This window comes from Platichthys flesus, chromosome 18 (assembly GCF_949316205.1).
Source record: "Platichthys flesus chromosome 18, fPlaFle2.1, whole genome shotgun sequence".
Taxonomy (NCBI): domain Eukaryota; kingdom Metazoa; phylum Chordata; class Actinopteri; order Pleuronectiformes; family Pleuronectidae; genus Platichthys; species Platichthys flesus.
In genome coordinates, this window is record NC_084962.1 from 19784302 (window position 1) to 19808294 (window position 23993).

General features: G+C 42.3%; 1 protein-coding gene across 4 annotated transcripts; it reads left to right on the forward strand.

Annotated features, from left to right (window-relative positions):
* The first annotated feature begins 394 nt into the window (after positions 1-394).
* Positions 395-20052, forward strand: LOC133973751 (triadin-like). 4 transcript variants are annotated; one of them, XM_062411789.1, is made up of 32 exons: positions 395-1047; positions 3232-3441; positions 5845-5970; positions 6061-6087; positions 7274-7300; positions 7439-9430; positions 9574-9699; positions 9915-10121; positions 10215-10277; positions 10394-10432; positions 10604-10651; positions 10762-10830; positions 10973-11008; positions 11089-11136; positions 11251-11304; positions 11400-11447; positions 11538-11816; positions 11990-12049; positions 12140-12181; positions 12322-12354; positions 12501-12548; positions 12630-12680; positions 12753-12800; positions 13213-13260; positions 13345-13389; positions 13522-13629; positions 13733-13768; positions 14150-14194; positions 14287-14313; positions 14725-14757; positions 15540-15584; positions 15676-15771. In XM_062411789.1, exons 1-30 carry the CDS (start codon positions 1029-1031, stop codon positions 14754-14756), a joined length of 4041 nt encoding a protein of 1346 aa, XP_062267773.1. In that variant the 5' UTR covers positions 395-1028; the 3' UTR covers position 14757; positions 15540-15584; positions 15676-15771. The 4 variants fall into 4 exon arrangements, with proteins under 4 accessions (XP_062267773.1, XP_062267771.1, XP_062267770.1 ...); XM_062411787.1 differs by lacking the exon at positions 14725-14757 and having other exon boundaries at positions 15676-20052; XM_062411786.1 differs by lacking the exons at positions 14287-14313; positions 14725-14757 and having other exon boundaries at positions 14150-14227; positions 15676-20052.
* The last annotated feature ends 3941 nt before the right edge of the window (positions 20053-23993 follow it).

Sequence of the window (23993 nt, forward strand, 5' to 3'; positions counted from 1 at the left end):
AGGTTTCCAATGAAGACTCACTTTTATTTTAAATAAAGATTGTTCCTGCTTCATGCTGCTTGAAATATTAAGATGACATTATTAATCACCATGTTTGTGCTGCTTGTCTCTGTAACCACTGAAAATGAATCAATAAAAGTCTTGTAAACGTTTCTGTTTCGCCTGTTTCAGTTTCTGTGTGTCTGTCTCTCTCTCTCTCTCTCTCTCTCTGTAGAAGGGGGATTAGTTAACATGGGGGCTGGGAGGTGGTGGGCCGGGGGGGCCGGGGGGGTTGAGGTCACGCCTCTGGCCTAAAAAGGCGAAGCAGAATCCCAGCAGCAGCGATCCGCTCTAAGAATAACTCGGGGCCTGAGGCTCAGAGACACAGTGTGAATGTGACAGTGACTAAATACATTCAGACTTCTACTGGAGGTGAAGTTTGTGACCAGTGCAGACAAACAGGGATTTAGTGGTTTACAGTCAGACTGCTTGTATCTTCAGATCGTGTGAAACCACTACACACGTTGTATTCACGGGTCTCCAGCAGCTCCAGTGGCCGGTGGGATAAAGTTACAGTGAAGCTCGTTCTCCCAGGTCTCCTTCCATCGTCCATTAGTCCCCGTGGCCGATCTAATTCTGTCAGAGCTGGAGGAGGGGAGGGGGGCTGCTCGAGCCACAACCCCAGCCCCAACCAGGCAAAGGGCAAAGACAGAGACCACCTCAACCGGGTCCCTGTCCCACTCCCCGGCCTCGACCACTGGGACAGACGTCAGCGATCTGGACCAGCTCACAATCATCTGGACCCTTGGAGACCTTCTTTGAAAAGTGCAGAGTTGATTGCCGCGAATGGAAACAGAGGTGTAGAGTTCCCGGTGGAGCCTGAGGGGTTCGAGCACCAGCCCTTTGACGCTGCTGGATTGGAGTTAAGGACTTGGATTAAATCGCACACAGGAGTCCAGGATCTGCAGCAGGAGTTTGTTTTCATGGCAACTTGATCTGCACAGAGGATTTACTGCTGGAACAGAAGTTTTATTTTGAAAAACTGCAGTATGACTGAAGCAGTTGAAGGTGAAGTAACATTTTATCACAGAAAATAAGCCTCATGGGGATGTTTGATTTGTGTGTTTTGTTTTGCACACACACCATGATGTCTGGTGTGTGTGTGTGTGTGTGTGTCTGTGGGAGAATATCCTGATTGGAAGAATCTAAAAATATGCTGCTATCATGTATCTGCTATGTGAAATGCAGCTTTGAGCTGTGGTGACGTCTCCAGAGCTGAATGAGATCAGTCAGCATCAACCCTGATGCATCCATGATATGGATTGAGTTTGATTGTCACCGTTTTCTGAACAAGGAAAATTAAATGAGAGGAAAAACGTTTGATTCAAGATTTGGGGTTTGATTTCTTAAGATTAACTGAAATTAGTGCGGAGGCCCCTGAATTATGAATGTGTTTGGGACTAATAAATGCATCTTAATTATTAACTTCTCTGAAGCAAAGGTGGATTTCTAATTAAGTAATAATATAAAAAGTCTCAGGGTTAAAAACTGTGTTTGACTCAGCAGAGATTTGACGATTCAGTTTGCTGTTTGCTTCTCATTTGGACAATTGAGAAACTGTGAAGCTGTGAAACCTTGTGATCCTGCAAAAGACCATATGAGTGGATATTTAGACATAAGAAGCCTGTGGTGACAAAATGAGATGTTTTAAGATCCAAATAACAGAATTAAAACATTTACCAGGATCTTTTCTTATGCTGAAGTTTCACGTCAAAACTAACAACAACTTTGAGCCTAATTTAGCTGATGTGCTGATATGTTGATGCGTCTTGTGTTTCCATTTAAAAACATCTCAGTCAAAAAGCAGTTGAAGATATTGTAAAGCTTCTGCTGTGGGTTTTGGCAGCAAATGTTTTGACACATTAATTCAGTGAAAACATAAATGAGAGGAAATATTAATTTGTCACTGTAAAAATGGCACAAAGATAAAAAAGAGTGGAGACATTTGCCTGATGTTTCCCACAGAGTGGACCAAAGCTTGTGGTAACGCAACAGAAAGAGAGAGAGAGAGAACAGAAAGTTGTAGATCTCTGAAGTTATTATGAGAAGTGTAAAGAAGTTTCTGGTTCATAATGAAACTGTGAACAGGACAAATCAGAATATGGCTCCACCACAGTTGAGATAACAAATATGAATGAGTAACATTACACAGAAACTAACTGAGAACCATTCTACTTCCAGTTGTGTATATGAGCAAATTGTTGGATAACTAATGGGAATCTGTTGTATTTAAAATACTATTTAAAACATCTTTCTGTGTATTTGTGGAGCTGAAACTCCTGTGACTCTGCAGATGTAAGACATGACACAGCAGGTTCCATCAGGACTAAAGTGAATGTTGGCAGCAGCGTGTTAAACCGACAGAGTCTCTCTTATTAAGGAAATGTCTTGATTTCCTGTTTTCTGAATGAATAGTTTCAGTAAAGCTCTGACTGGCTGCTCTGAGCTGAGCCGTCACGGAGACAGAGCAACAACACAAGCGTTTTCATCAGGGTGGAGACGGGTCGGCCATAAAAGGAGGACTCGTGCACAGATGGTCGGTCAAACCGATTACAGTTGGGTTTGGGAAGTGGAGTTCGACAGAGGTGTTGGATTGGAGGGGGACGGAGAGTTTGTCCAAACTGGGTTCACTGGATTCAGGGATTCTGACGTCCCAGCTCAGGGTTTCTGCTTCAGGAGTTTTGGAAACTGAACAAAGTTCTGTCACATGCAAACTCAAAGGGAGGGAGTCGGGTGTTTTCCTCAGTTTAACAAGTCGTCTTGTTCATTTCTGACGAAAGTCATGACATCATCGAAAGAGTCTCAGTATATCTGCTCTATTCTCACCTCCAGTATTAATACTAATACTAATTATCTCTTATTAAATTAACCTAATAAACTGGTATCTGGGTACGACTCACAGACTTTAAGTAAAGATGGTCTCAGCTGTCAATCATGATGTTTCTACATTTAATAGCATAAAATATTTAAAACAGAAATTACAAGAAAAAAATCTCTTGAACAAACTTCAGTGTGACACGAACGACTGAAACTGACAGAAACCAAAGTTTATTCAACCTGTAATTTTTACATTGGTCCATGTCCCATCCACCTACATGGAGGAGGCAGAGTGTATGGCCTAGCTGCAGCCACCAGGGGGCGATCAAGGTGATATCTGTATCTGACCACGGTCTCTCATGCTTCCCTCCTCAGCGCGGTCGTCCACCACCACCATGGTCATCGACAGTAAGAGCAGTGACGCCGGCTCACAGTCTCGACGGACGCCAAAGAAAACGTTCACAGAAGACGTGTCCTCCACCTTCAGCTCCCCGCTGGCCTGGATCCTGGTCCTGGCCCTCGTCATCACCTGGTCCTGTGTCTTCGTCATCATGTTCGATCTGATGGACTACAAGACTCTGTCAGGTACGAACAGCTGCTCTCTTCTCAGCATCTTGATGAAAGTGAGTCTGATGTGTGAGTGTGAACAAGGAGAAGGTTCCATTGGTCTCTGTAACTCTGATGAGTGGGTTAAGATAACATACCACACACATGACATGCAAGGGGGGAAATTTGTTTTCTGCTAAGGCCCATCTGGTGTACACAGGAGGACACACAGAGCAGTGGTCAGCCATGGACGGCGCCTCAAGGAGCAGGTGTTAGGGGAGTAAGGTGCCCTGCTCAGGGGCACTTAGACAGTGGGGTGGGGTAGGCACTTTGACAGTGTGCAACAGATCCAGGTGTTGTCCATCCAGATATGTTGCTTTTGTTGTCACTCCGTGGATTCAAACCAGAGACCAACGTTGGATTTTCTGCCCACAGTTCAACTTTCTGCCACTAGTCTACCGCCTCTCCTTCCATCTCCTGTGAGAAGAGTCACAGCTTCAACTGTCACAATCAGAGTGAATCTGAACTGAGATCAGTTAGAAAGACTCAGAAGTTATTAAAAAACAGAGTTTATCTCCAATATTCAGCAGGCAACTTTGAAAACATGAATTACAATAACGTCAACTAGAATCATGTCACATCAGGCTAAAGATACAAGAAGGTTTTATGTGTTTTATCATAAATGTTGTTTTATCCTTCTCTTCTGACTTCTTCATATTTGTCCTTGAGGTTTCTAACTGCCATGAAATAAAATCCACTAATTTCACTTGTTCATATTTCATGTGACTGTGTCATATCCATGTTGAAAGCATGTATTTCCACTTCTCCTCATAACATCAGAACATGTTCAGCTCTACTCAGTTTTCTAACTCTTCACAAGATTCACACCAAACCTCAAACTTCACAGCACCAAGAAAACATCTTTACACTTTTTCCTCAGGCCTGATTTCATCTTGAATAAGAGACGGAAAGATGAGAAATCATTTAAGAGAAAAATAAATGTTCTTATTGTCACAGTTTTCATTAAAATTCATCATCTGTCACAGGTCTGTGTCATCGTCAGAGAATCACTTCATCTTCCTTCATCCTCTCCTCCCTCCTCTCCTTCTCTCCTTCTCTCCTTTTCTCCTCCTCACTTTCTCACCTCCTCGCCTCCTCTCCTTCTCTCCTTCTCTCCTTTTCTCCTCCTCACTTTCTCACCTCCTCTCCTCCTCTCCTCCTCTCCTCCTCTCCTCCCTCCTCTCCTCTCTGTGCTTCACCTCTTCAATGTCTTTGCTTATTGGGACTGTGTTTCTCTTCCAACCAGGTCCTGGCGTCAGGAAGGTTTTTAAGGATTCAGGGCGTAGAGGCAAGAAACCTCATGTGCTACTAACTCCTCAGAGCAGAAGCTGCTGATATCGACTAACAGCATCGACTGATAAAGATCTGTAGATCCTCAGAAGCTGCTTCCTGTCTGTTAACGTCAGGATCTAAGACCTCAGGTGTTGATTTATCTGGAGCTTGTTCATTTGTTCGAGAAGAAGAAAAAACTCAGTTTCGAAATCTGAGTGATTTTAGGTCCTGTCTCTGAAAACAGATAAACCAGGCTTTATGTTTTAAATCACACATTTTCAGCTCCATCTTTCTGTCGTGTTTTATCTTTTCCCAGTGTTTATTTTGCCTGTTTATGTGAAGCTGGTTGATCAAATGTTTAAAAAGGATGATATTTGGAAGCAGACGTGATCCCTCAGATGTTATTAAACTTTAATTTAAATAAGAGTGATGCTCAGTCGAGCCACATAGAGTCCCAGCTTCTAAACCACATTTACATTCACAAGATCTGGATTTTGATCTGGATCTGAACCTTAATGCACCTGATTATTATTCAGTAATTCTCAGTTTTCTTACTTTTCACATCTCCACAGGTTGTGAGTTTTTAATTTGAGAGTCAGATCTTTACAGCTGCTTTAAATATAAAATGTATTGAGATGCTGTTTGCACTGGGAACACTGGCCCTCCTCCACCACACTGGGACTGTTGAATGTTGAAATTAGAAATTATGGTTTCTACAATTTAAAAGCGGATTAGAACACATGCACCTGGATGGAGGAGGGTCAATGGGCTTTTTTCTATGTGCTACCTGCTGAGCAATCTGCTGAACTGAAGGTCTCCTGCAGTGGTTAAACTGGTTGGTGGGTTACTCCTGCTCCTAATGTGACAGTGTTCGATTCCCGTGGTCCCACCTCAGTTTAACCGTTTTGCTTCAAAGTGGATGTTTTGGGACATTTCCTCGCTGCAGAGGAACGAGAGCTTCGTCTCCAGTGAGGAAATGTGAGACGCTGAGATATTATTTGTTATCTGTTGTGTTTGATAGAGAACGATCAGCTTCAATCCAACAGAAGCAGTGACCAGTGTGTGTGTGTGTGTGTGTGTTTGTGTGTGTACATGTCGCTGCTCCACCAGGAGGCCTCACCAAGATCAGCTCCGACCCCATGAAGGTGGTGAACGATGCGGTGGAGGAATCGACAAACCTGATCAGCTTGATGTTCAAATTCGCCGCCAACCTGATCGCCCCAGAGGAAGATGAAGGTACTGAGCTGTGTGTGTCTGATTCCTGTTTTTAAAATAAACCTGATCACAGTTTATCTGATGTCACTTTCCTCTCTGCTCATCCTCCAGGGAATCTGTACGCCGTGAGAAAAAAAGGTTTGTGCTGCTGCAACTTTTCTTTTTACAGCTGATGAATGAGAAATGGCCTCTAGCTGCTTTTTGAATGTGCTTAATTACATGTGCTGGGCTTTTATATATATTTCTATACGCTCTTTACAACTGCAGACCGTAAATAAAGATGGACGACGAGTCTACACTTCCTGCCACAATCCCACTCTACTCCCACAGTACTGCAACCAGCCACCAGGGGGCGATTGAGGCCCTTTGGCTTCACTTTTGTGAGCTGTCATGTCGTCCATCTTTATTTATTACGTAGAACCAGCAGTCATTTTAAAGTCTGGCTTATCTGAACTGTCCATGTTGCTCTGATGATGCTGCTTTGACTAATGAAGTTTATCTCAATGAACAGCAAAGGAAACTGAAGCAAATCTCTCTTCACGTGACTTTAAGAGCTTTTTTATATTTCAATATTTGTCTTTTTGCTGAATAACTTTAACGTGTGAGGAGAACAAACATCACCTGGTTTTACGATTTCTAGAAACACACCCGTGGATCTACAAGAGAAAACATTACAAAATTTTCATTAATAGTAATATTGTTATAATTATTTTGGTGCTAGTTTTAAACTGACTTCATGTATAAACCATCTCAAAGATTCAAGATGGTTGGAGGAGGAGGAGGAGGAGAAGGAGGTGAAGGAGGTGAAGAAAAGAAAAGGTATTCTCCAGTTCTTTGTGAGAATGTTTAACTGCAGATAATAACCGAGGAGTTCTGATCATCTCCCTGTAACAGTAACACAACAAGAAGCAACAGTAAAACCTGACGTGTGGTTTCTCATCATGAGCTGCACTAACACAACGTTTCTGTTCCCGTGAGAAGAGTCTGTTTCTTACCACAGAGGATTTGTGCCATTTAAAGAACATCAGAGAGGATATCAACATTATTTCATTAAATTATGACTTTCTTCTCATAATATAACTTTATTTTCCTAAATTGAGATTTAATTCTCGTTAATTTGCGTCTTAATCCTTCATATGATGATTTTTGGCCTAATCCTCACTAACTGTCTCAGCTAACTGCCGCCACTAATCTGTCCTACATGGAATCAGTGATAACCTTCTGTGTGTGAAAGTGTCTCCAGATTCAAAGTCTTTCATTCACTTCATTTTGTGTCTTTGTTTTGATACGTTGCTGATTTTACTTTTATTTTTTTATACTCCAGGAGAATTTTTGCCGTCTCGGAGTAAAGGTCGGTAACTTTGTCCACGTACATTTTACTCTGATTGATTGAGTTAAAAAAAAACATTGACAATTTTCTATTAATAGCATTTGTTCAGTTTGTTGATTCATTTCAAAGATTGAAACATTAACATGTTTCATTTGACAGTTGTAGGGATGCAAGCAAAGACGACACCACCAGTGGTGGACGCTGTGGAGGAAGAGGAGGAGGGAGATGAAGAGGAGGCCTCCGAGGAGGAGGAGGAGGATGAAGGAGATGCAGAAGAGGGGGAACAACTAGAGGAGTATGAAGAGGAGTATGAAGAGGAGTATGAAGAGTATGATGAGTACGATGAAGATGAGGAATATGAGGACGAGGAAGAGTATGATGAGGAGGAGGAAGAATATGAGGAGGAGGAATATGAGGATGAGGAAGAGTATGAGGAGGAGGAGGAAGAATATGAGGAGGAGGAAGCCGAAGGAGAAGTGGAGGCAGAACTGGAGGTAGAGGGGGCAGGGGTAGTTGAAGACGATGACGAAGAGGGAGCAGAAGTTGTGGGGGAGGTAGAGGAAGAGGAGGAGGAGGAAGAAGAAGATGAAGAGGAGGGAGCAGAAGCCGTGGAGGAGATGGAGGAAGAGGAAGAGGAGGAAGAAGGAGAAGAAGAAGAGGGAACAGCAGTGGTGGAGGAGGAAGAGGATGAAGAAGACGAAGAGCAGGGAGCAGAAGCGGTGGCGGGAGATGAGATAGAGGAAGAGGAGGGACAAGAAGTGGAGGACAAGGTAGGGGAGGAGGAAGAGGAGAAGGAGGAGGAAGAAGGACCTGCAGAGGAAGAACAAGAGGAGGAGAAGAAAGATGAAGAAGAGGATGTGGCAGAGGAAGAGGAGAAGGGGGTAGCTGCTGAGGTGGAGCAAGATGATGAAGATGATGATGAGGATGAGAAGGAACCTGAAGCAGCTGTGGCAGACATTGATGAAGGTGAAATCAAAGAAGAGGCTGCAGAAGAAGAGGAAGCCAAAGAAAATGAAGATGATGAGGTAGAGGAAGAGAAGATAGATGCTTCTGATGAAGATGATGAAGGAGAGTCTGCAGCTGCTGATGCTGAAGATGACGATGATGAAGTTTCTCCTGAACCTAGTTCCACCTCGGAGGATGAAGAGTCGGCCGTGTCTCCCGACTCAGAGTCTGACGCACCTGTTGATGTCAAAGACACCGATGAAGATGAGACTCTGCCTGAAGTCGATGATGAAGACCATGAACATAAAGATGAAGGCGACAAAGATGATGGAGAAGACGAAGATGATGAAGACGACGAAGATGATGAGTTCATCGACAGCTCGGACCTCAGTGAATCTGCACTTCTCTCGAGTGATGAGGAGGCAGAGGAGGATGGCGGCGACGACGATGATGAAGATGACAAACTAGCAGAGGGTGTTGCAACATCTGACAGCGAGGAAGACTACCTGCAGCTTGATCTTCCTCCTGTCGCCGCAGTTAGTGAGGATGATGAAGATGATGAGATTGAGGATCATAAACTCCCAGAACTCGAGAATCTTCTTCTTCTGGCCGCTCTTGAAGATGACGATGAAGACCTGAAGGAAACTGATGAGGACGAGGATGATGATGAAGATCTGGAGGACGTCTCAGTTGCCTCCTCTGAGCACTTTGCAGATGATGAAGATGACGATGAAGACAGTGACATCAGAGACGATGACCTTGACATTGACTTTGACAAAGACGTCCCCGTTGAGCTCGACGATGAAGATGATGATGATGATCATCACAAAACCGATGATGATGAAGAGGATGATGATAAAGACGAGGAGGAAGTTGAATTTGCTCCCTTGGAGAGTACAGACAGTGGAGTCCTAGGTGATGATGATGATGATGATGCTCTGGAAACAGATGAAGAGTCTGTCGGAGAGACTGTCTTCAGTGATGACATCACCTATGACACAAGTGATGAAGACGACGATGAAGATATTGATTCCAGCTCGTTTGAGTTCAGCCTCGATCAAGAAGAAATTAAAGAAACATTCATTTACACAGAAAAAGATGAAGATGAGGTCATATCAGAGTTTTTAGCTGGTGAGGAAGAGGACGATGATGATGGTGATGATGAAGAGAAGGAAGATGATGAAGATGACAACGTTCTGCTCACAGGTAAAAGTGCAGCATCATCCATTACATCCCCTTGAGTTCATTATTATGCAATAATATTATATTCTTCTTCAGAGTTATGATTCTGGATCTGGTGTTAGATTAAAGTCCATGTCTTTTTATATATTTTCATACTTTACATGAAGCCCCCACTGTAGCGGCGTCCTTTGTCCAGGAGGAGGCAGTAAAGACTGAAGTGGATGAGGAAGAGGAGCAGCTCCGTCAGGCTGGTGATGAAGATGAGGCTGAGGAGGAGGACACAGAGGAAACTGGTCAGTGTCACGTCCATCATGGATTCTGAGTTTAAATTAGATCTTATGATGGCGTTATTAAAATCAACTGTAAATATGGTTTAAAGGGTTTAATTTAAATTCACACATTTGATATTTAATATTTCTTATTTAGGAGCATTCACGTCCTCATTTTTTCCGTTACATTTGAGTATTGATATGAAATTCTAGTCTGAGAGACACTTTGCCTGTTTCAGCCTCGGTCACCAGTCAGCCTGCTGCTCCCGTCGAGGAAGACGAGGGAGGAGACGAAGAGCCGCCGGCCAAAACGCAGAGATCTGTGGATGATTCTGAAGATGAGAAAGAGGAGTACGATGAAGATGACGATGAGGAGCGGGCGGAGGTGGAGGTGATCAGACCTCTGCCTGAACCGGAGGAGGAAGCGACGAAGAGTGAAGCCCCAGGTGAGAGAACAACAACGACAACAACAACAACAACAACAACAGAAAGGGTTTTAATTCAGTGTGTAAGTTTCAGTCTCTGCTTCGCGGTTTCAGATTGTCCGTGTTTACATTCTGCTAAAACCAAAGAGTCCAGCACCAAGACGGCAGAGAACAAAGGTTTGTGTCTTCATATTAACTGGAATCAAGATGGTTATTATATGAAAGAGGAATATTTAATATTGTGTCCACAGGTTGGTGATAAAAATAATATTCTAAAAAAGCTTTACTTCCAGAGGCTCCAAGGAGGGTTTCAGCCACGAGGAGGAAAAAGGGTAATTATAAAAATAAATAAATACATTAAATGAAATCAGGGATTAAAGGACGTTAAAGACAAAACACATTATTCTTTGAGTCTGAATACAAACGGAATTTGGAAACAAGGGAATTTCTGTCTCTAATGAATCAACGTGAGAAAAGCTCCTTTACCTTATTCACTTTTTTAGTTTCAGACCGTGAAGCTGTGAAAACAGACGGCAAACCGAAAAGAAAAGGTAAAACTGAAAACTGCAAAGATTCATCTTTAAAACACATTTGTCTCAGAACAAACTGGATATATTTGGTATAAAACTGAAGTAATAAATGTAAACCTGTGCTGATCCAGCTCTTCCCAGAATAGTGAGTCCGCCTCCGAGGATCAGGAAGATCAGGAGGATCCCGGCTCTTCTCAGAGGTACGAGGGCAGAGGGCGGATGTTTCACTGGGAATCAGTGAGAGGACGACTTATTATAAATCATAAGAAACCTGCAGAGAGTTGAAGAGTGATGAGAAGAACGATAATTAATGCTATTTTATTCTCTCTCAAATAAACAAAGCCAAGAAAGTAGAGAAGACCAAACCTTCCAAACCAGGTATCATGTTCATATTTATACTTGGTAGATGATATGGATCAGAATGACGTGTTTTTACGTCTGAATGTTTCCCCCGACAGAGACAGCGACCAAAAGACAAGAGGACGTCCCCGAGTCTGGACAAGAAGGTTTGTCTGATATTTACTGAGGCCTGTGGTCGCTTGCTCATAGGAGGTCACTGTGACCTTTAACCTTTAACCTTATAAGGATGCAATAACCATCATGTATTTTCTCTGGGTCAGTCGGCCCCTGCAGACCTGCACCCGTCTACTGCCCGTCCCCCCCCGGCTGGTACGGTACGTATGAGACCGTTAAAGAGAAATAAATAAACATGTGATTCCCCCCCCCCCCCCCCAGTGTCAACATGTGAAATTACCTCTTTATGCTCCAGTTCACCACATCGTCACAGACAACCCGTATCCCCCCCCCACCATGCCAGGTACTTACACTGTCCTCCTATCAGAGAGAACTTCAGTAAACAGTTGTGTTTGTCCTCTGCTGACGAAAACTCCACTTCACCTCCTTCCAGCTCCGTCTGCTCCGGTCCTCACCGTCCATCCCGGAGCGCCGCCCATGCAGCCGCTCTACCATCAACCACCCCCCCCACTGATGCAGTATCAACCCTATCCGCCGCCGGTGATGCAGCCGGTGATGCAGCCAGTGATGCAGCCGGTGATGCAGCCGCCGCCCGAAGCAGCTCAGCCGGCTGAAGCTGCAGCGCCAGAGGCCCCAGAGCAGGAGGCCCCGGTTCAGCCGGAGGTCAAGGCTCCAGCTGCCGAAGCTCCGCCGGCGGCACCTCGGCTCCACGGTGAGTTGGTATGAATATGATCCTGACTGTCATAAAGTACTGCTGTTCCTTTGAGGAATATTACTGAATTAATCTGGAAAAACTTTACACTTCACAATAGAACCATAAAGTATGAGTGAATAAGATTTTAGATGCTGCTGCTCTCTTATTAAGTTTAATTTAAAAAATAACAGTTTTTCCTAAAGAGCCAGTGACTGTGGAGGAAGAGGTGAAGGCTGCATCCCCCATGAAGGGTATTTTATTACTATTTAAATTCTTCATTATCTTTCTTTTAATTACAACATCAGTGAATGGTAGAATGATAAATATGTGACAATTTACAGCTGCTAAGAAGAAATCCACTCAGGAGGCTGATTCAGAAAAAGGTACAGTTCAATTCCCCAGATCTGTTAAATACTCGATTCATCAGGAAACTGTGACAAACACTGAAACAGTGACGATGACTTATGAATAAATTCATTATGGAAACTTATCTGTGCACTTTGTTTCTCTGCTGATCCTTCAGAGCCGCCAGCAGCCAAACCGAAAACAAAGAAAGGTCATTTGTGATGTTTTCTCTGCTTCACACTTCAATATTGTTGTGAATGATACAACCTGTGATTTCAGTTTTGTGTTGATATAACAACACAAACAGATTTACACACTGGAGAATATAAAATAACATTGTTCATTTGCCTATTCTAGAAGCTGTTGATTCTAAAGACAAAACCAAAGCAGCCCCAGCAAAGAAAGGTGAAGAGCTCACTGACTTGTGGATCTATTCTTTGTACTGAACGTTTATTTGGATTAATAATCGTCTCATTGTTGTGACAGACTCAGCAGCAAAAGAAGAGAAAACCAAAAGTCCGGCAGCAGCTAAAAAAGGTAACGCACATTTTAATATGAAACATGTCGGAGCATCGCGTCGAGGTGAATTCAATTCTTTTGTTTTCACAGAGAAAACTGTGAAAGAAAAACCTGAAACCGCTGCAGCTGCAAAGAAAGGTAAAAACATCATTTAGTGACGGGTTAATTAAAGCAACACTATGTCACTTTATCTGAGCGACAGCGCCCTCTGCAGCCACATGTAGGGACTCCTTCTGCTGGACTCAGTGTCCAATCGATTAAGTGGTTTTAATCGAATCATTTCCAATAACTCCTGCACGTCTGAGGCTTGTATATCTTGAGAACCGTTGATTTTATCAGCCTCACACTCGGCACGTTTGTTGTTAAGGGTCCAAGGACGTGCAGTGTTACATTTGTTCAGTGAAAGAGGAAACATTCTCCTGACAAATTCAATTAAATGAAGCTGCAGCTTGAAGGCACAACATGGAAAAGAACCTCCCTCTCTCATGTGAGGGATAAATCTGATGTTTTCCATAGAACTCTAATCAGGACTCTCTCCTCACTGCGTCAGAGCCTGCAGCTGTTCGTCAGAAGAGGAAATCATCCTCTGAAAAGACGGGTAGGTGCCCAGGCTGATGATCGACTGAAAGTGAATGAACCAGGATGTGGAACTGGAAACTAATCACTGTTCTTCCCTCTTAAGCGTCTCCTGTCAAGAGCAAAGCCAAGACAGCTCCTGTGAAGAAAGGTAAAGCAGGCAGGAAATGTTGGGATGATTTTAGCTTTTGAATGACTCAGTGAACTCTTCACTCCAAGAATAACTTTTTTCTGCTGAACTGCAATTTAGTCCAAGTGATATGAATTTGAATCCCCTGAACAGATCCGGAGCCGATCAGACTGAGACCGAGACTCGACTCCATCAAGAGGGCGAACGTGACGTCTCCGACCAAAGAGGAGAAACCGTCCAGACCTTCGTCCTCTGAACCAGGTAACATCTAGAGTCCAAACATCGACCCGGGGTCCAGATGTCCCAGAGGAGCACATGTACAGAAACACGTCCATTTCTTCATGTTCGTGTCTTTTATTTTCAGCCAAGGTGAAGTCAGAAACCTCGGCAGAGAGGAAAGGTGAGGACATGTTTTATCTGTGTAAGTGTGCTCAGGTTGTAAACTTGTGTTAGGAGAGGAAATGACCTGGATCTGTGTTATTAAGACTCATCGCTTCTTCCTTCATGTTCATCTGGAAACGTGTGGTGGCCCGAATCTGATTTGTCTCCAGGGTCATGATCAGTTCACATCAGACTCTGATACTGGTCCCATTTTAAAAGATTACATGAACAGCTACATCCCATCTAGAGAAAAATCTGAATTGAGCTGTAACTCTTTCAGTGTGAACGTAGCTTTTAACTCAACTAGACAAACCTGCCTGCTATTCACCAGGAGGTGAATAACATTAAACGTACACCACGATGAAAGAGAGAGGTTTGAAATCAGTTCCTCCTGTTACAGGCAAAGCTGAAAAGGCTGAGAAGAAATCTGTCAAAGACGCTCAAGGTATCAGATCACGTCTGGATTCACGTCTAGAAGGTGAAGAATCTAACTGACACTGATCAATGTCTCTTTTTATTACTCCTTTTAAAATGTAGATAAAGAGAAACAGCCGTCAGAAGCCAGTAAGTACAGTTTATATGTATAAATATATAAACATCCAGCTATCAGGGCTCTGATCCCAACAGTGTGGCTGCAGAGGGCGCTGTTGCTCAGTAAATGTTACACAGCGTCGCTTTAAGCTGAAGATGATTTAACCTTTTCCTGTTTGGATAAGATGAATATCACTGACCTTTGTTTATATGTCAAACACACATTTCACATTTCCAGATAAATGTGTTTATCATTTAAGAGGAGAGTTTACCACAAAGTTTATCATGTGACTCGAGTGTGAGGATTCAAACGGTTTGAACTGAACTCTGGGACGAGCAGAGGAACACGTTCAGGTCAAATCCGACTCTTTGTTGACTGAAGCTTCGCACACACACAGTTTGTTGTGTTGACCGTCTGACGCGTTGTGTGCTTGTTGTTCGTAGACAAAGCAAAGAGCGCTTCCTGTGCGGCCTGAGGTATCAGCTCATTTTCACCATCATCTCCTCTGGTCGACTCAGTATGAAGAGACGTTCCCTCTCAACCACACCAGTGAAACCAGTGATTAGAATCTATTGAGACGATTAACTCTTCAGAACCCGCCTCAACTTACTGGAGGAGGTTCACGTCTTTCGTCCATGAGGCAACAATAATATTCATCCAGAGAAATTTAATCCAAAAACCAAACCTTGTTAAAGTGTGGTATCAGTGTTCTGTTCCTACTGAGTCACCCAGTGGAGTCTCCACCACCCCCCCCCCATCCCACACCCACCACCACCACCAGAGTGACTCTACACTTCTCTGACACAGATTAAATTAATAAAATTCACGTGTTTCATGCAAAACCAACAATCAAACGGGATCTGTATAAGACGAGATACATTTACATTTGATATACAGATTAAAATCACAATGTTCGCTTCAGAAGTCATAGTTAAAAACCAGCCTTGCTTCTTGTGAGGGAATTGAACCCATGATGATAAAGATGCTGCACGTTCTTACTGTATATATCTGAACAAAGAGGATCAATAAGCTTGAGCATTAAACAATAGAAGAAGCAAAAGAAGAGGAGGCAGCTTCACCTCTGACCACATCAGGTCTGAACCACGAGGACGTTCATGTCACTGGTTGTGTTCCTCTCTCTCCAGGCTCTTCCTCCTCACATGCATGTGGACACTCACCCTCATCGTCTTCCTCTCCTCTTCCTCTATCACACACACACATCACATTTTGATTTGATTTGATTTCCTGTTCTTTGCAGAAGAGTCGCAGACTGAAGACGACGCCACAGAACAGAAGAAACCAGGTAGAGACAACTGTTTCATATTGTAGGTGAAGAAGGAACCGAGTAGAATCTGATGAGAGACATTCATCTTTGTGTTTTTCCGTCTTCCCAGGCCAGCGATACTTCCAGTGCATTTACGTCCCTGGTAAAAATGCTCAGTACCCATTACGACCTTTCACCCCAGCGATGTCCCCGGCCACGATGTCCCCTGCACTCCGCTCCATGTTGGAGCAGCAGCAGCGAGCAGCCAGGGCGGCGGGGCAGTGACCTCACGTCCGATGACTCCACCTCCAGCAGGAGACATGTTTGAATCTGTGGACGGAAAAAGAAGGGGACAGAAATATTTTGTCTTTGATTCATTTGTGTATTTATTGTTTCTCGTTGTGGTCGAGCTCCTGGGTTTCTTAATGAGAGGATTTCTCCCTCAGCTGATGCTTCGCTGTGTTTAGATTTACTCGTTGTCACTTTCATGCCTGTCAGTATCACTAATATCCAGTATTTCTGTGAATATTCATAAATCAATATAATGTACATAACATGTATATTTATAATTAAGGCTGAGTTGAAAGGTGACACGGTTGCATCACATTTTTTATTTTTATTTTCTGTCCTCTCCTGTGTAAGCTCCGGATTTTTATTTAGTATTGTTCAGGACAGTCGCACATTATTATCAAAGAAGTTACTTTGTTTTAGGTTTATTTTATTTTTAGATGCACATTACTTGGATTAGGAAAAATTGGATTAATTCATTGGACAAAGAGCACTACTTTTGGAGAATATTTTTAATTATTTAATTAAAATGTCATGTCATGTCATTAAAATTCATCTAATGGAGCATGTTTCATTTTTAACTGTACAATTCAATGTAGAAACAAATTTGATTAATAAACAATATTAACAGTTATAAACTTCACACACATTAAAAACTGAAAAATAGATTCAGTGCAGTTACAAATTTAAACAAGTTCATGCAAGATGACCAAATAAACCAATAACACAAACAAAAGTAAGAAGTTAAATCCATTTCATTACAATGCATATATCTAATAGATGACCCTGAGGTGGTTGATGGACAGAGGGAGGTTGTTCTGCAGCTCAGGAGCCAGAACAGTTTTATTTTTATTTTTTGCTGCTTTAGCTGCATCTGCCACAGATTAGCATCAGTCAAGGTTGGAGGTTCAAATCCCAGGAGCTCCCACAGTTGATCCGAGCAGCGTCCCCGTCTCTGAGCGCCAACGTCTCATCAACGCTGCTCCATCATGAGACGTGTGTTTAGATCTAATACGAGACAGGAACCAGGAAGAGAAGATCACATTTAATGTAAAATAAAGAAAGTTACATTTCTGAGTTTAAAGAGAAACTTGACTCCAGTTAAATATGGTTTATTATCACAGATACAGACTTAATGTACTTAAAAGACCGAGAAGAAATGTGGAGAATAGGATAAGAAAGATTAACATGAATCCAAGATTCCCTGACAAGGCTTTCTGTCAGTGATGAGGATGTAAATATTATAGAGATATCACCATGAAAAGCAAGATTTTATAGTTTATATTTAGTTCAGGTTTTATTTAAAAAATTATGCTGCTAAATTAATTGTTATAAAAACTTTCATGAGACACATTTTTCTTATTCGAACACTCGTCATGTTAGAACTCTTATAGTGTGTGAGACACACTTGTGTTTGTTAGCACGTGGTGCGTTCAGGGACAGGGACTCTGTGCAGGACAACTTTGATGTGACCAACTCATGAGACGCTGTGATGTCTGCTACAGAGGAGGAATGTCGTCCGTGTCGTGTTGGAGCATCAGTGTGTTGATCCTGACGCTTCATATATTGTGTTACCTCACTCGTTCGCAGCTCTGGTTTTGTGCCTGACAGCAACTTGTTGTCGCTACGAACCTGAACTTTATCAGGAATTTGATATTGTTGTCTTACTGAATGAAAACCTGAGATAGACACTGCACTTAAACCCGGGATAAGACCACAGACTGTGAACCAAGATGGACGAGTGCTCGACCAATCGTGAGTCAGTCACAGCTGTCAATCAGGATCAAGTAACTGATCAAAACCAAACTTATCAGAACATTTGAATCAGTGTGAAAAAAACTGCCTGAAATGACAGAACATTTTATTTGATGTGTAATCTGACTTCCAAATTTGGTCCATGTCCAATCTGCTAACAGGGAGGAGGCAGAGTTAATGTCCTATACTGCAGCCAGCCACAAGGGGGAGCTGTTTGGTCGTCCATCTTTATTTACAGTCTATGGACACATTTTATCTCAAGTTATTTGAGGTGGTGTCATTTCAGTTACCTGATAACAATGATTATATAAAAACTAAACTTTAGTTTAGGTTTTAATAACTTATCTAAACTTGCAACGTTATCCTCAAACGATCAAAGAGAGTCTTAAGGTGCGTTCGCAAAGTGAAACGTCTGAAGTGACGGAGACGAGAGGAAGAACAAGAGAATCAGTTCAGAGTCACTGGTGTGAATCTGGATCTGAACTCATTGTTCATAATGGAATCTCAGCTAGCCGTTAGCCGTTAGCCGCTAGCCGCTAGCGTCCCTGACTACGTCGACCACACTCTCTGGTTCTTTCCGAGTGTGGATGTTGAACGTACGTTCTGAGTTTACAAGTTAACGAGCAGGAAATGAGGTCAGGACCTGGACTCTGCGTCGCCCTGCAGGTCAGAGGTCAGTCGACCTGAGGAACGTTTCCCGGCCAAATGAGATCTGACGACCTGCTGCGTGCGTGTGGTCGCTGGAATGTTCAACTCCCATGATTCCAGCTGATCTTTGTTGTCTGAGAGTAACACGTGGTAATTTGACCATAGAGCTGCAGAGTCTTGATTGAGGAAATGAAGCAGGAGTCTTCATGAATACTGATGGAGGAGGAGCTGTGTTTGACCTGGACGACTTCCCCGATCACAGGATGTAAACTAGGAGGCGGAGTTTCTCTCCCTCGGGTCGTTCGGGCGACAGTTTGCACCGAACAGAGAATTAACTTGAAGGTTTTCTATTCTGGTGTTTCATCTTTGGTCAGTAGTTTCTCTGACGGTGACACAAACACCACGTCGCATCTTTAAGCTGTTGATCAGTTGACCACTGGTGGCGCTAGAGAGTAATTCTTCAGGAAACAGAACCGGAGATATTTACAACATGTCCTGACATACGACCAGTAGGTGGTGTGATGGGGGATGAGGCGGAACGCCGTCCCCTTTCAACCACAGACAGATCTATTTAAAAATACACAAAATGAAGTTGTGTGACTTGTTATGATTGCTGCCAAGTTTCCACGTAGCTTTGTGTCCGTGTGCGAGTCAACCCGATGATCGTGATCTCGGATGTGTGCTGATGGACTTAGACCCACAGTTAGCTCCTTGTGCCTCTCAGTGTTAGCAAAAAAAGGAATTAGCTCAGAAGCCGTTTTATTCATTTAATTGTTTAATTGAATATAAGCTAGTTCAACGAGTTCAACATATCAATTTAATCATGTAATGTTGACTAGAAAATTAAATCAAATTTAAATAAATATGTGAGAATTCATCATTACATTTATATACGTTGATTTGTTTGTAATAATCTATTCAACATAATGTACTTTAACCAGAAATCATAAAATCTGAAAGTTTCTGTCCCAGGTGGATTTAACAAAGTTAGCCTTTAAAAGAAAAATTAATGCATTTCCTTGTGCTGAACACTAGGGGGCGAAGTCCAAACGGAACTACGGACACAATGTAAAACTGTGCAAATGAGGCGCAAGGTACTTTTCTCCTCATGTGTTTGAGAGACGACTGTAATCTGAAAAAGTTAAAGATGGACGATGAGTCTCCACGTCTTCCACTTGTACAAAAAGACGCAAAAATATCCTGAATTCAGACGCATTCGGGGCGAGAGCCTTTTTGACTCTGTGTTCGCCTCATGTTTCCGACTCAGTCAGGAAACATGTCGTACAGTCACAGTTTGCAGAGGAGGGAAGTTGAAGCGACTGAGGACGACGATGTGATTTCATCCACTTTACCCGTTTATAGTTTGAGGTTGTTAATTTTGTTCATTATTTCTACGCCTGGAAACACAGACAGTTGTAAAATACACAAAAAGCAGCTGTCGGTCAGATTGTGTAAAACTGTGTAGATGATAGTTTATTTCATCTCAGAGTTAAACACAAATTCATAAACTGGTTTGACCGAAGGAGTAAAGAAAATCACTTTTAAAGACATTTTGTGTGTGTGTGTGTGTGTGTGTGTGTGTGTGTGTGTTTGTGTGTGTGTGTGTTTGTGTTTCTGTTTTGGTGCAGCAGAGTAAATCATTTCCAGTGTGTTTCATGAGGAGACAGTTGGAACTACGTGTTGCATGTATCATAACGCAGAGATGAACCATGTTGTCGTGATGAGAGCAGCCAGATGTTTCAGGCTCAGCAAAATGTAGAATCACCACATTGCTAATTTTTTGTTTCAGAATTTAATAAATATTTGTTATTGACTTAGAAGCTGTTCCTGTAGTTTTTTATTGACCTTTTAAAATTATTTATTGAAATTAGTCTTTTTGAGGTTTAAGACATTTGAAAACACATTTGATGGTCCAGAAAAAACAGCAAATATTTTCTTTAAAGTAAAATATGAACCAGCTTTGTGTCAATAATAATTTGTAAACCTAAATAATAATTAGTTTTGCTTAGTTTATGAGTTAAATGTGCTTATTTATTTATTTTCAACCAGATTTATAGCATCGTTTACATTTATAAAAAATATATATAATATATTTTTATGTTTTTTCACATACACAAAGAATTAGTACAACAAATAATTGAAATACCATCGTAAAGCTTTTTGCATTCGTGTTGTGATTTTTCTGTTCCTATTTTCTGTTCATGCACTTGTGTGAGACGCCTCGACCGGCGCAGGACGGAGACATTTAGTAAACGTGTGGACGAGGTGTCTCCAGCTCAGCTGCTGCTCTGTGAAAGGAGGAAAGGGTTAAAACAAATAAATGATAAACAAGAGAAATCTACGTGTGTCCATATTTATTTTTGCCTGTTTTACATAATGCATTTCAACAAATTGTCTTTGAGGACATTTATACATTTAACAGCTGCTAACTGAACAGTTTTTTGCTCCTATAATATACTGGTTGTCACAATTCAGTTCTGAGTTTGGTCCCCACAGCTCCTACTGCCATACAATCAAAGAACAGTGATATGAAATCAATAAAGATACAGATCTCAACTGAAAGTCATGAATTCACCGTCGGGAAACGATCAATCGTTCAGAAACGTGTCGTTCAGCGTCCAAGTCTTTGAAGCACAACACGGATATTAATGAGTAGAAACAATACGTTTTTGTCATCGAACATGTGGAGATTATAACTCATCTCCCTGGAAAATGAATCATGATAAATACAAAGCCTGTGATGGACAGTTTGATTCCAACGAGTAAAGAAAAGAATCAGTGTAAATCAGAAATTTATTTTTTTAGACCAAATTAGTTTCAAATGTTTTGAACCAGATTAAAACAAATAAAACATTTAATCATGTCAGAGTCGTCTCTTCTACAATCTGCTTCAGATGGAAATTTAAAGTCTGTCGTTTTGAAGAAGCACTGAAGCTGGGTTTGTTTTGAATTCATAAATATCCTGTGAACATTATATGAGGCCACGATGGACGTCAGCTGTCGAATGACGTACGACAAGGAGGTTGTGTTGTCATTCCAGTTTGTTGGTTTGTGAACAGCGTCACACAAAAAACCTCTGGACGGATTCATTTGAATCCTGGAGGAAGGATGTGGTAACGCTCAGGAAAGAACTCTTTCAATTTGGGTGCAGGAACTTTCTTTTTCACCATTTTCCCAAAGAATAATTCATGTTTTGTCTCTTACGTATTCCGTCATCTAAACGTTATATTATACACAGAGTCAACAGTGATTGTTTAAAGAGACTGATCTAGATGAAATGTTCAGACATGATAATAGAAGTGATATCTATGAGTGTGTGTATTTGGTTGAATTCATTGGGACGGTTGGGCCTTAGTGGAGGTTTGAGCTCCTTCAAGTGACCTTCTAGGTCAATGTATTATCTAAATATCAACCAAGGCCCAAAAGTTCCCTCTAATTCAATCAAGCTGCACAAAAGTACACACACTCATTCATCAGATCCCCTCAATAAACCTGTTTTACATCAATATCCATGAATCATTCTCTGGGAAATCAGTAAAAAAGTTGATAAAATGCTGTTTGTCTACGTCACATGTCGTCAAGTGTGTGAAATGTCTTCAACAATACTTTGATCAGAGTCAACAGGAAAGACAACAACACAGAAATAACATTCAAAATGCTGAGTTTCCTAAATAAAAGAATGACTCACGTCATAGATCTGTTTACAATTCATACAACACATACAGATCTGCCTCCTCCCCGTGTCCTCAACAAGGTAGATATATATCCATTTGAATAAAATACTGACGAAAAGAAAGAAACATCTCAGAAATCTGAAGTGTGGTGAAGCTCAAAGCATCGCGGGATAAACTGGATCTGTAAGAACGAAACTAAAACTCTTCTCCTGTGGGTTCAACTTCCTTTTTTACAACAGAACAATCCTGAGGATCGTTCAGACGGAGGTTCGGAGAAACTCGAGCTGTGTACAGATGTTTATTACATGTAAACTTTATATCCTAACAACTGGAAGCATCTACAGTGGCTGTGTGTGTGTGTGTGTGTGTGTGTGTGTGTTTTTCCCTGTTTGTGGAGCTAGTGTGTGTTTTCCTCTACTCCTCCGCCTGCGTGTGACTCACAGCCTCCTTGACATCTCGACTGAATCCTCAGATATTTGTCGAAGCACAGAAACGAATCCACAACTTGTGATGAAAGTTGGTTTCTCTGGTTTCACCTTCGACCTGCAGCCGAGAGCTTCGACTGAATCTGACACCTCGAACGCAACAAGTGAAACCAGAGAAACCAACTTTCATCCGTTCTGTGCAGACTCTTTCAAGGTTCCCAAAGTAAATCACCAGGAACCATTACAAGGTCAGACATGGAGTGAAGTTGTATCACAGGTCGATCAGCTGCAGAATCAACCAATGGAGGAACCAGTGTTTTACTGAGAAGCCGTAATAGTTTGAGGCATGCAGCGAAGGCAGCTGACGACAGGATTATTATGAGAGTAAACCACCGAGGTCTCAAACCACCGAGGTCTCAAACCACTGAGGTCTCAAACCACCAAGGTCTCAAACCACCGAGGTCTCAAACCACTGAGGTCTCAAACCACTGAGGCCTCAAACCACCGAGGTCTCACTCCGCTCTGCACGGAGCCTCTGAGCTGTTGGGAGTGAGGCGGTCGTGTCATGTACACTGGTGTGAGAGTTTAACATTCCAGCTGTCCGCTCTGGTCGAGGCCGGCCACCTCAAGCCACGTGGCCGCCGGCCTCTCGGTGCTCGGCTGTCTGTTTGCCAGCCGGCGCCTTCCTCCGCCCGCCTGTCCGCCTCCTCAACAGCTCGCAACATGAACCCTGAAGGGTGAAGCGTTGATTTGGAGGAAAATAAACTACGTCAAACTCCTTCAGCTTCACAGGGAGAAGTGCTTCAGTGAGTGGAGTGGATAGTGGCTCTGTCACTCGAAACATTGGACTTCATCTCCACCTCGGCAGCAGCTCGTCTAACTGATGAATTTAAACCAAACTGTGATTCTAATAAAATACTTGAATAAAAACCTTTGAAATTAAACTCAACGTGTGTTTAAATCCCTTTTAAAAACACCTGATCTTTGTTTCTCATGTTCCTGCTCATTCGTATTAATGAGGCTGTTGACTTCACTGCTGCCTCAGATCCATCAGCTTCACCACTAACTCACTTTGTAAATGTTAATTAAAGACGCTATTGATCTGCAGGTCTGGTGTGTTCACATGTCAGGAGACCTTTCAGACTCTAACGTGTGTGTGTGTGTGTGTGTGTGTATAGTTTTCATGTAAACTGGATGTTATCTCTGTGGAGCAGCTTGTGTGTAGTCGCCCCTGGAATTGTTTGTTTGCCATTTTTTCAGCGAGATAACACAAAAACCATTGAATGGATTTCCCACAAAAGTTAGTGAAAGTTTGGGACATGGATCAGTAACACAACATCTGAGTGTGTGAGCTCTGATTGAATATAAGGGGCCAGTTGTCGAAGGTATGAGTTACTGAGAGACGTTCGACAATAGTGCGTTACTACAACTAACTGTGTGTCACTCTCGGCGCCTGTGGATCAGTGGATTATTATTAAAGTGGCACGAACGTCAATTCGAACTCGTGCTCCATAGCGCCCCTAGTGGTCGTGAACTCCTCGCTCCACCTGAAAGCGTCAAAGGAACAAAATAACACGGTAACACTCAAACCATCAATCACTTCAATCAGTAGCTGAACATGAGGAAAAGCCAGAGGGTCAAACAAAAATACTGTCAAT

Coding starts and splice junctions, on each gene's coding strand:
- LOC133973751 (XM_062411786.1), top strand. Junction 11,137..11,250: donor CCCCGAGTCTGGACAAGAAG/GTTTGTCTGATA, acceptor TCTCTGGGTCAG/TCGGCCCCTGCAGACCTGCA. Junction 13,261..13,344: donor ATCATCCTCTGAAAAGACGG/GTAGGTGCCCAG, acceptor TTCCCTCTTAAG/CGTCTCCTGTCAAGAGCAAA.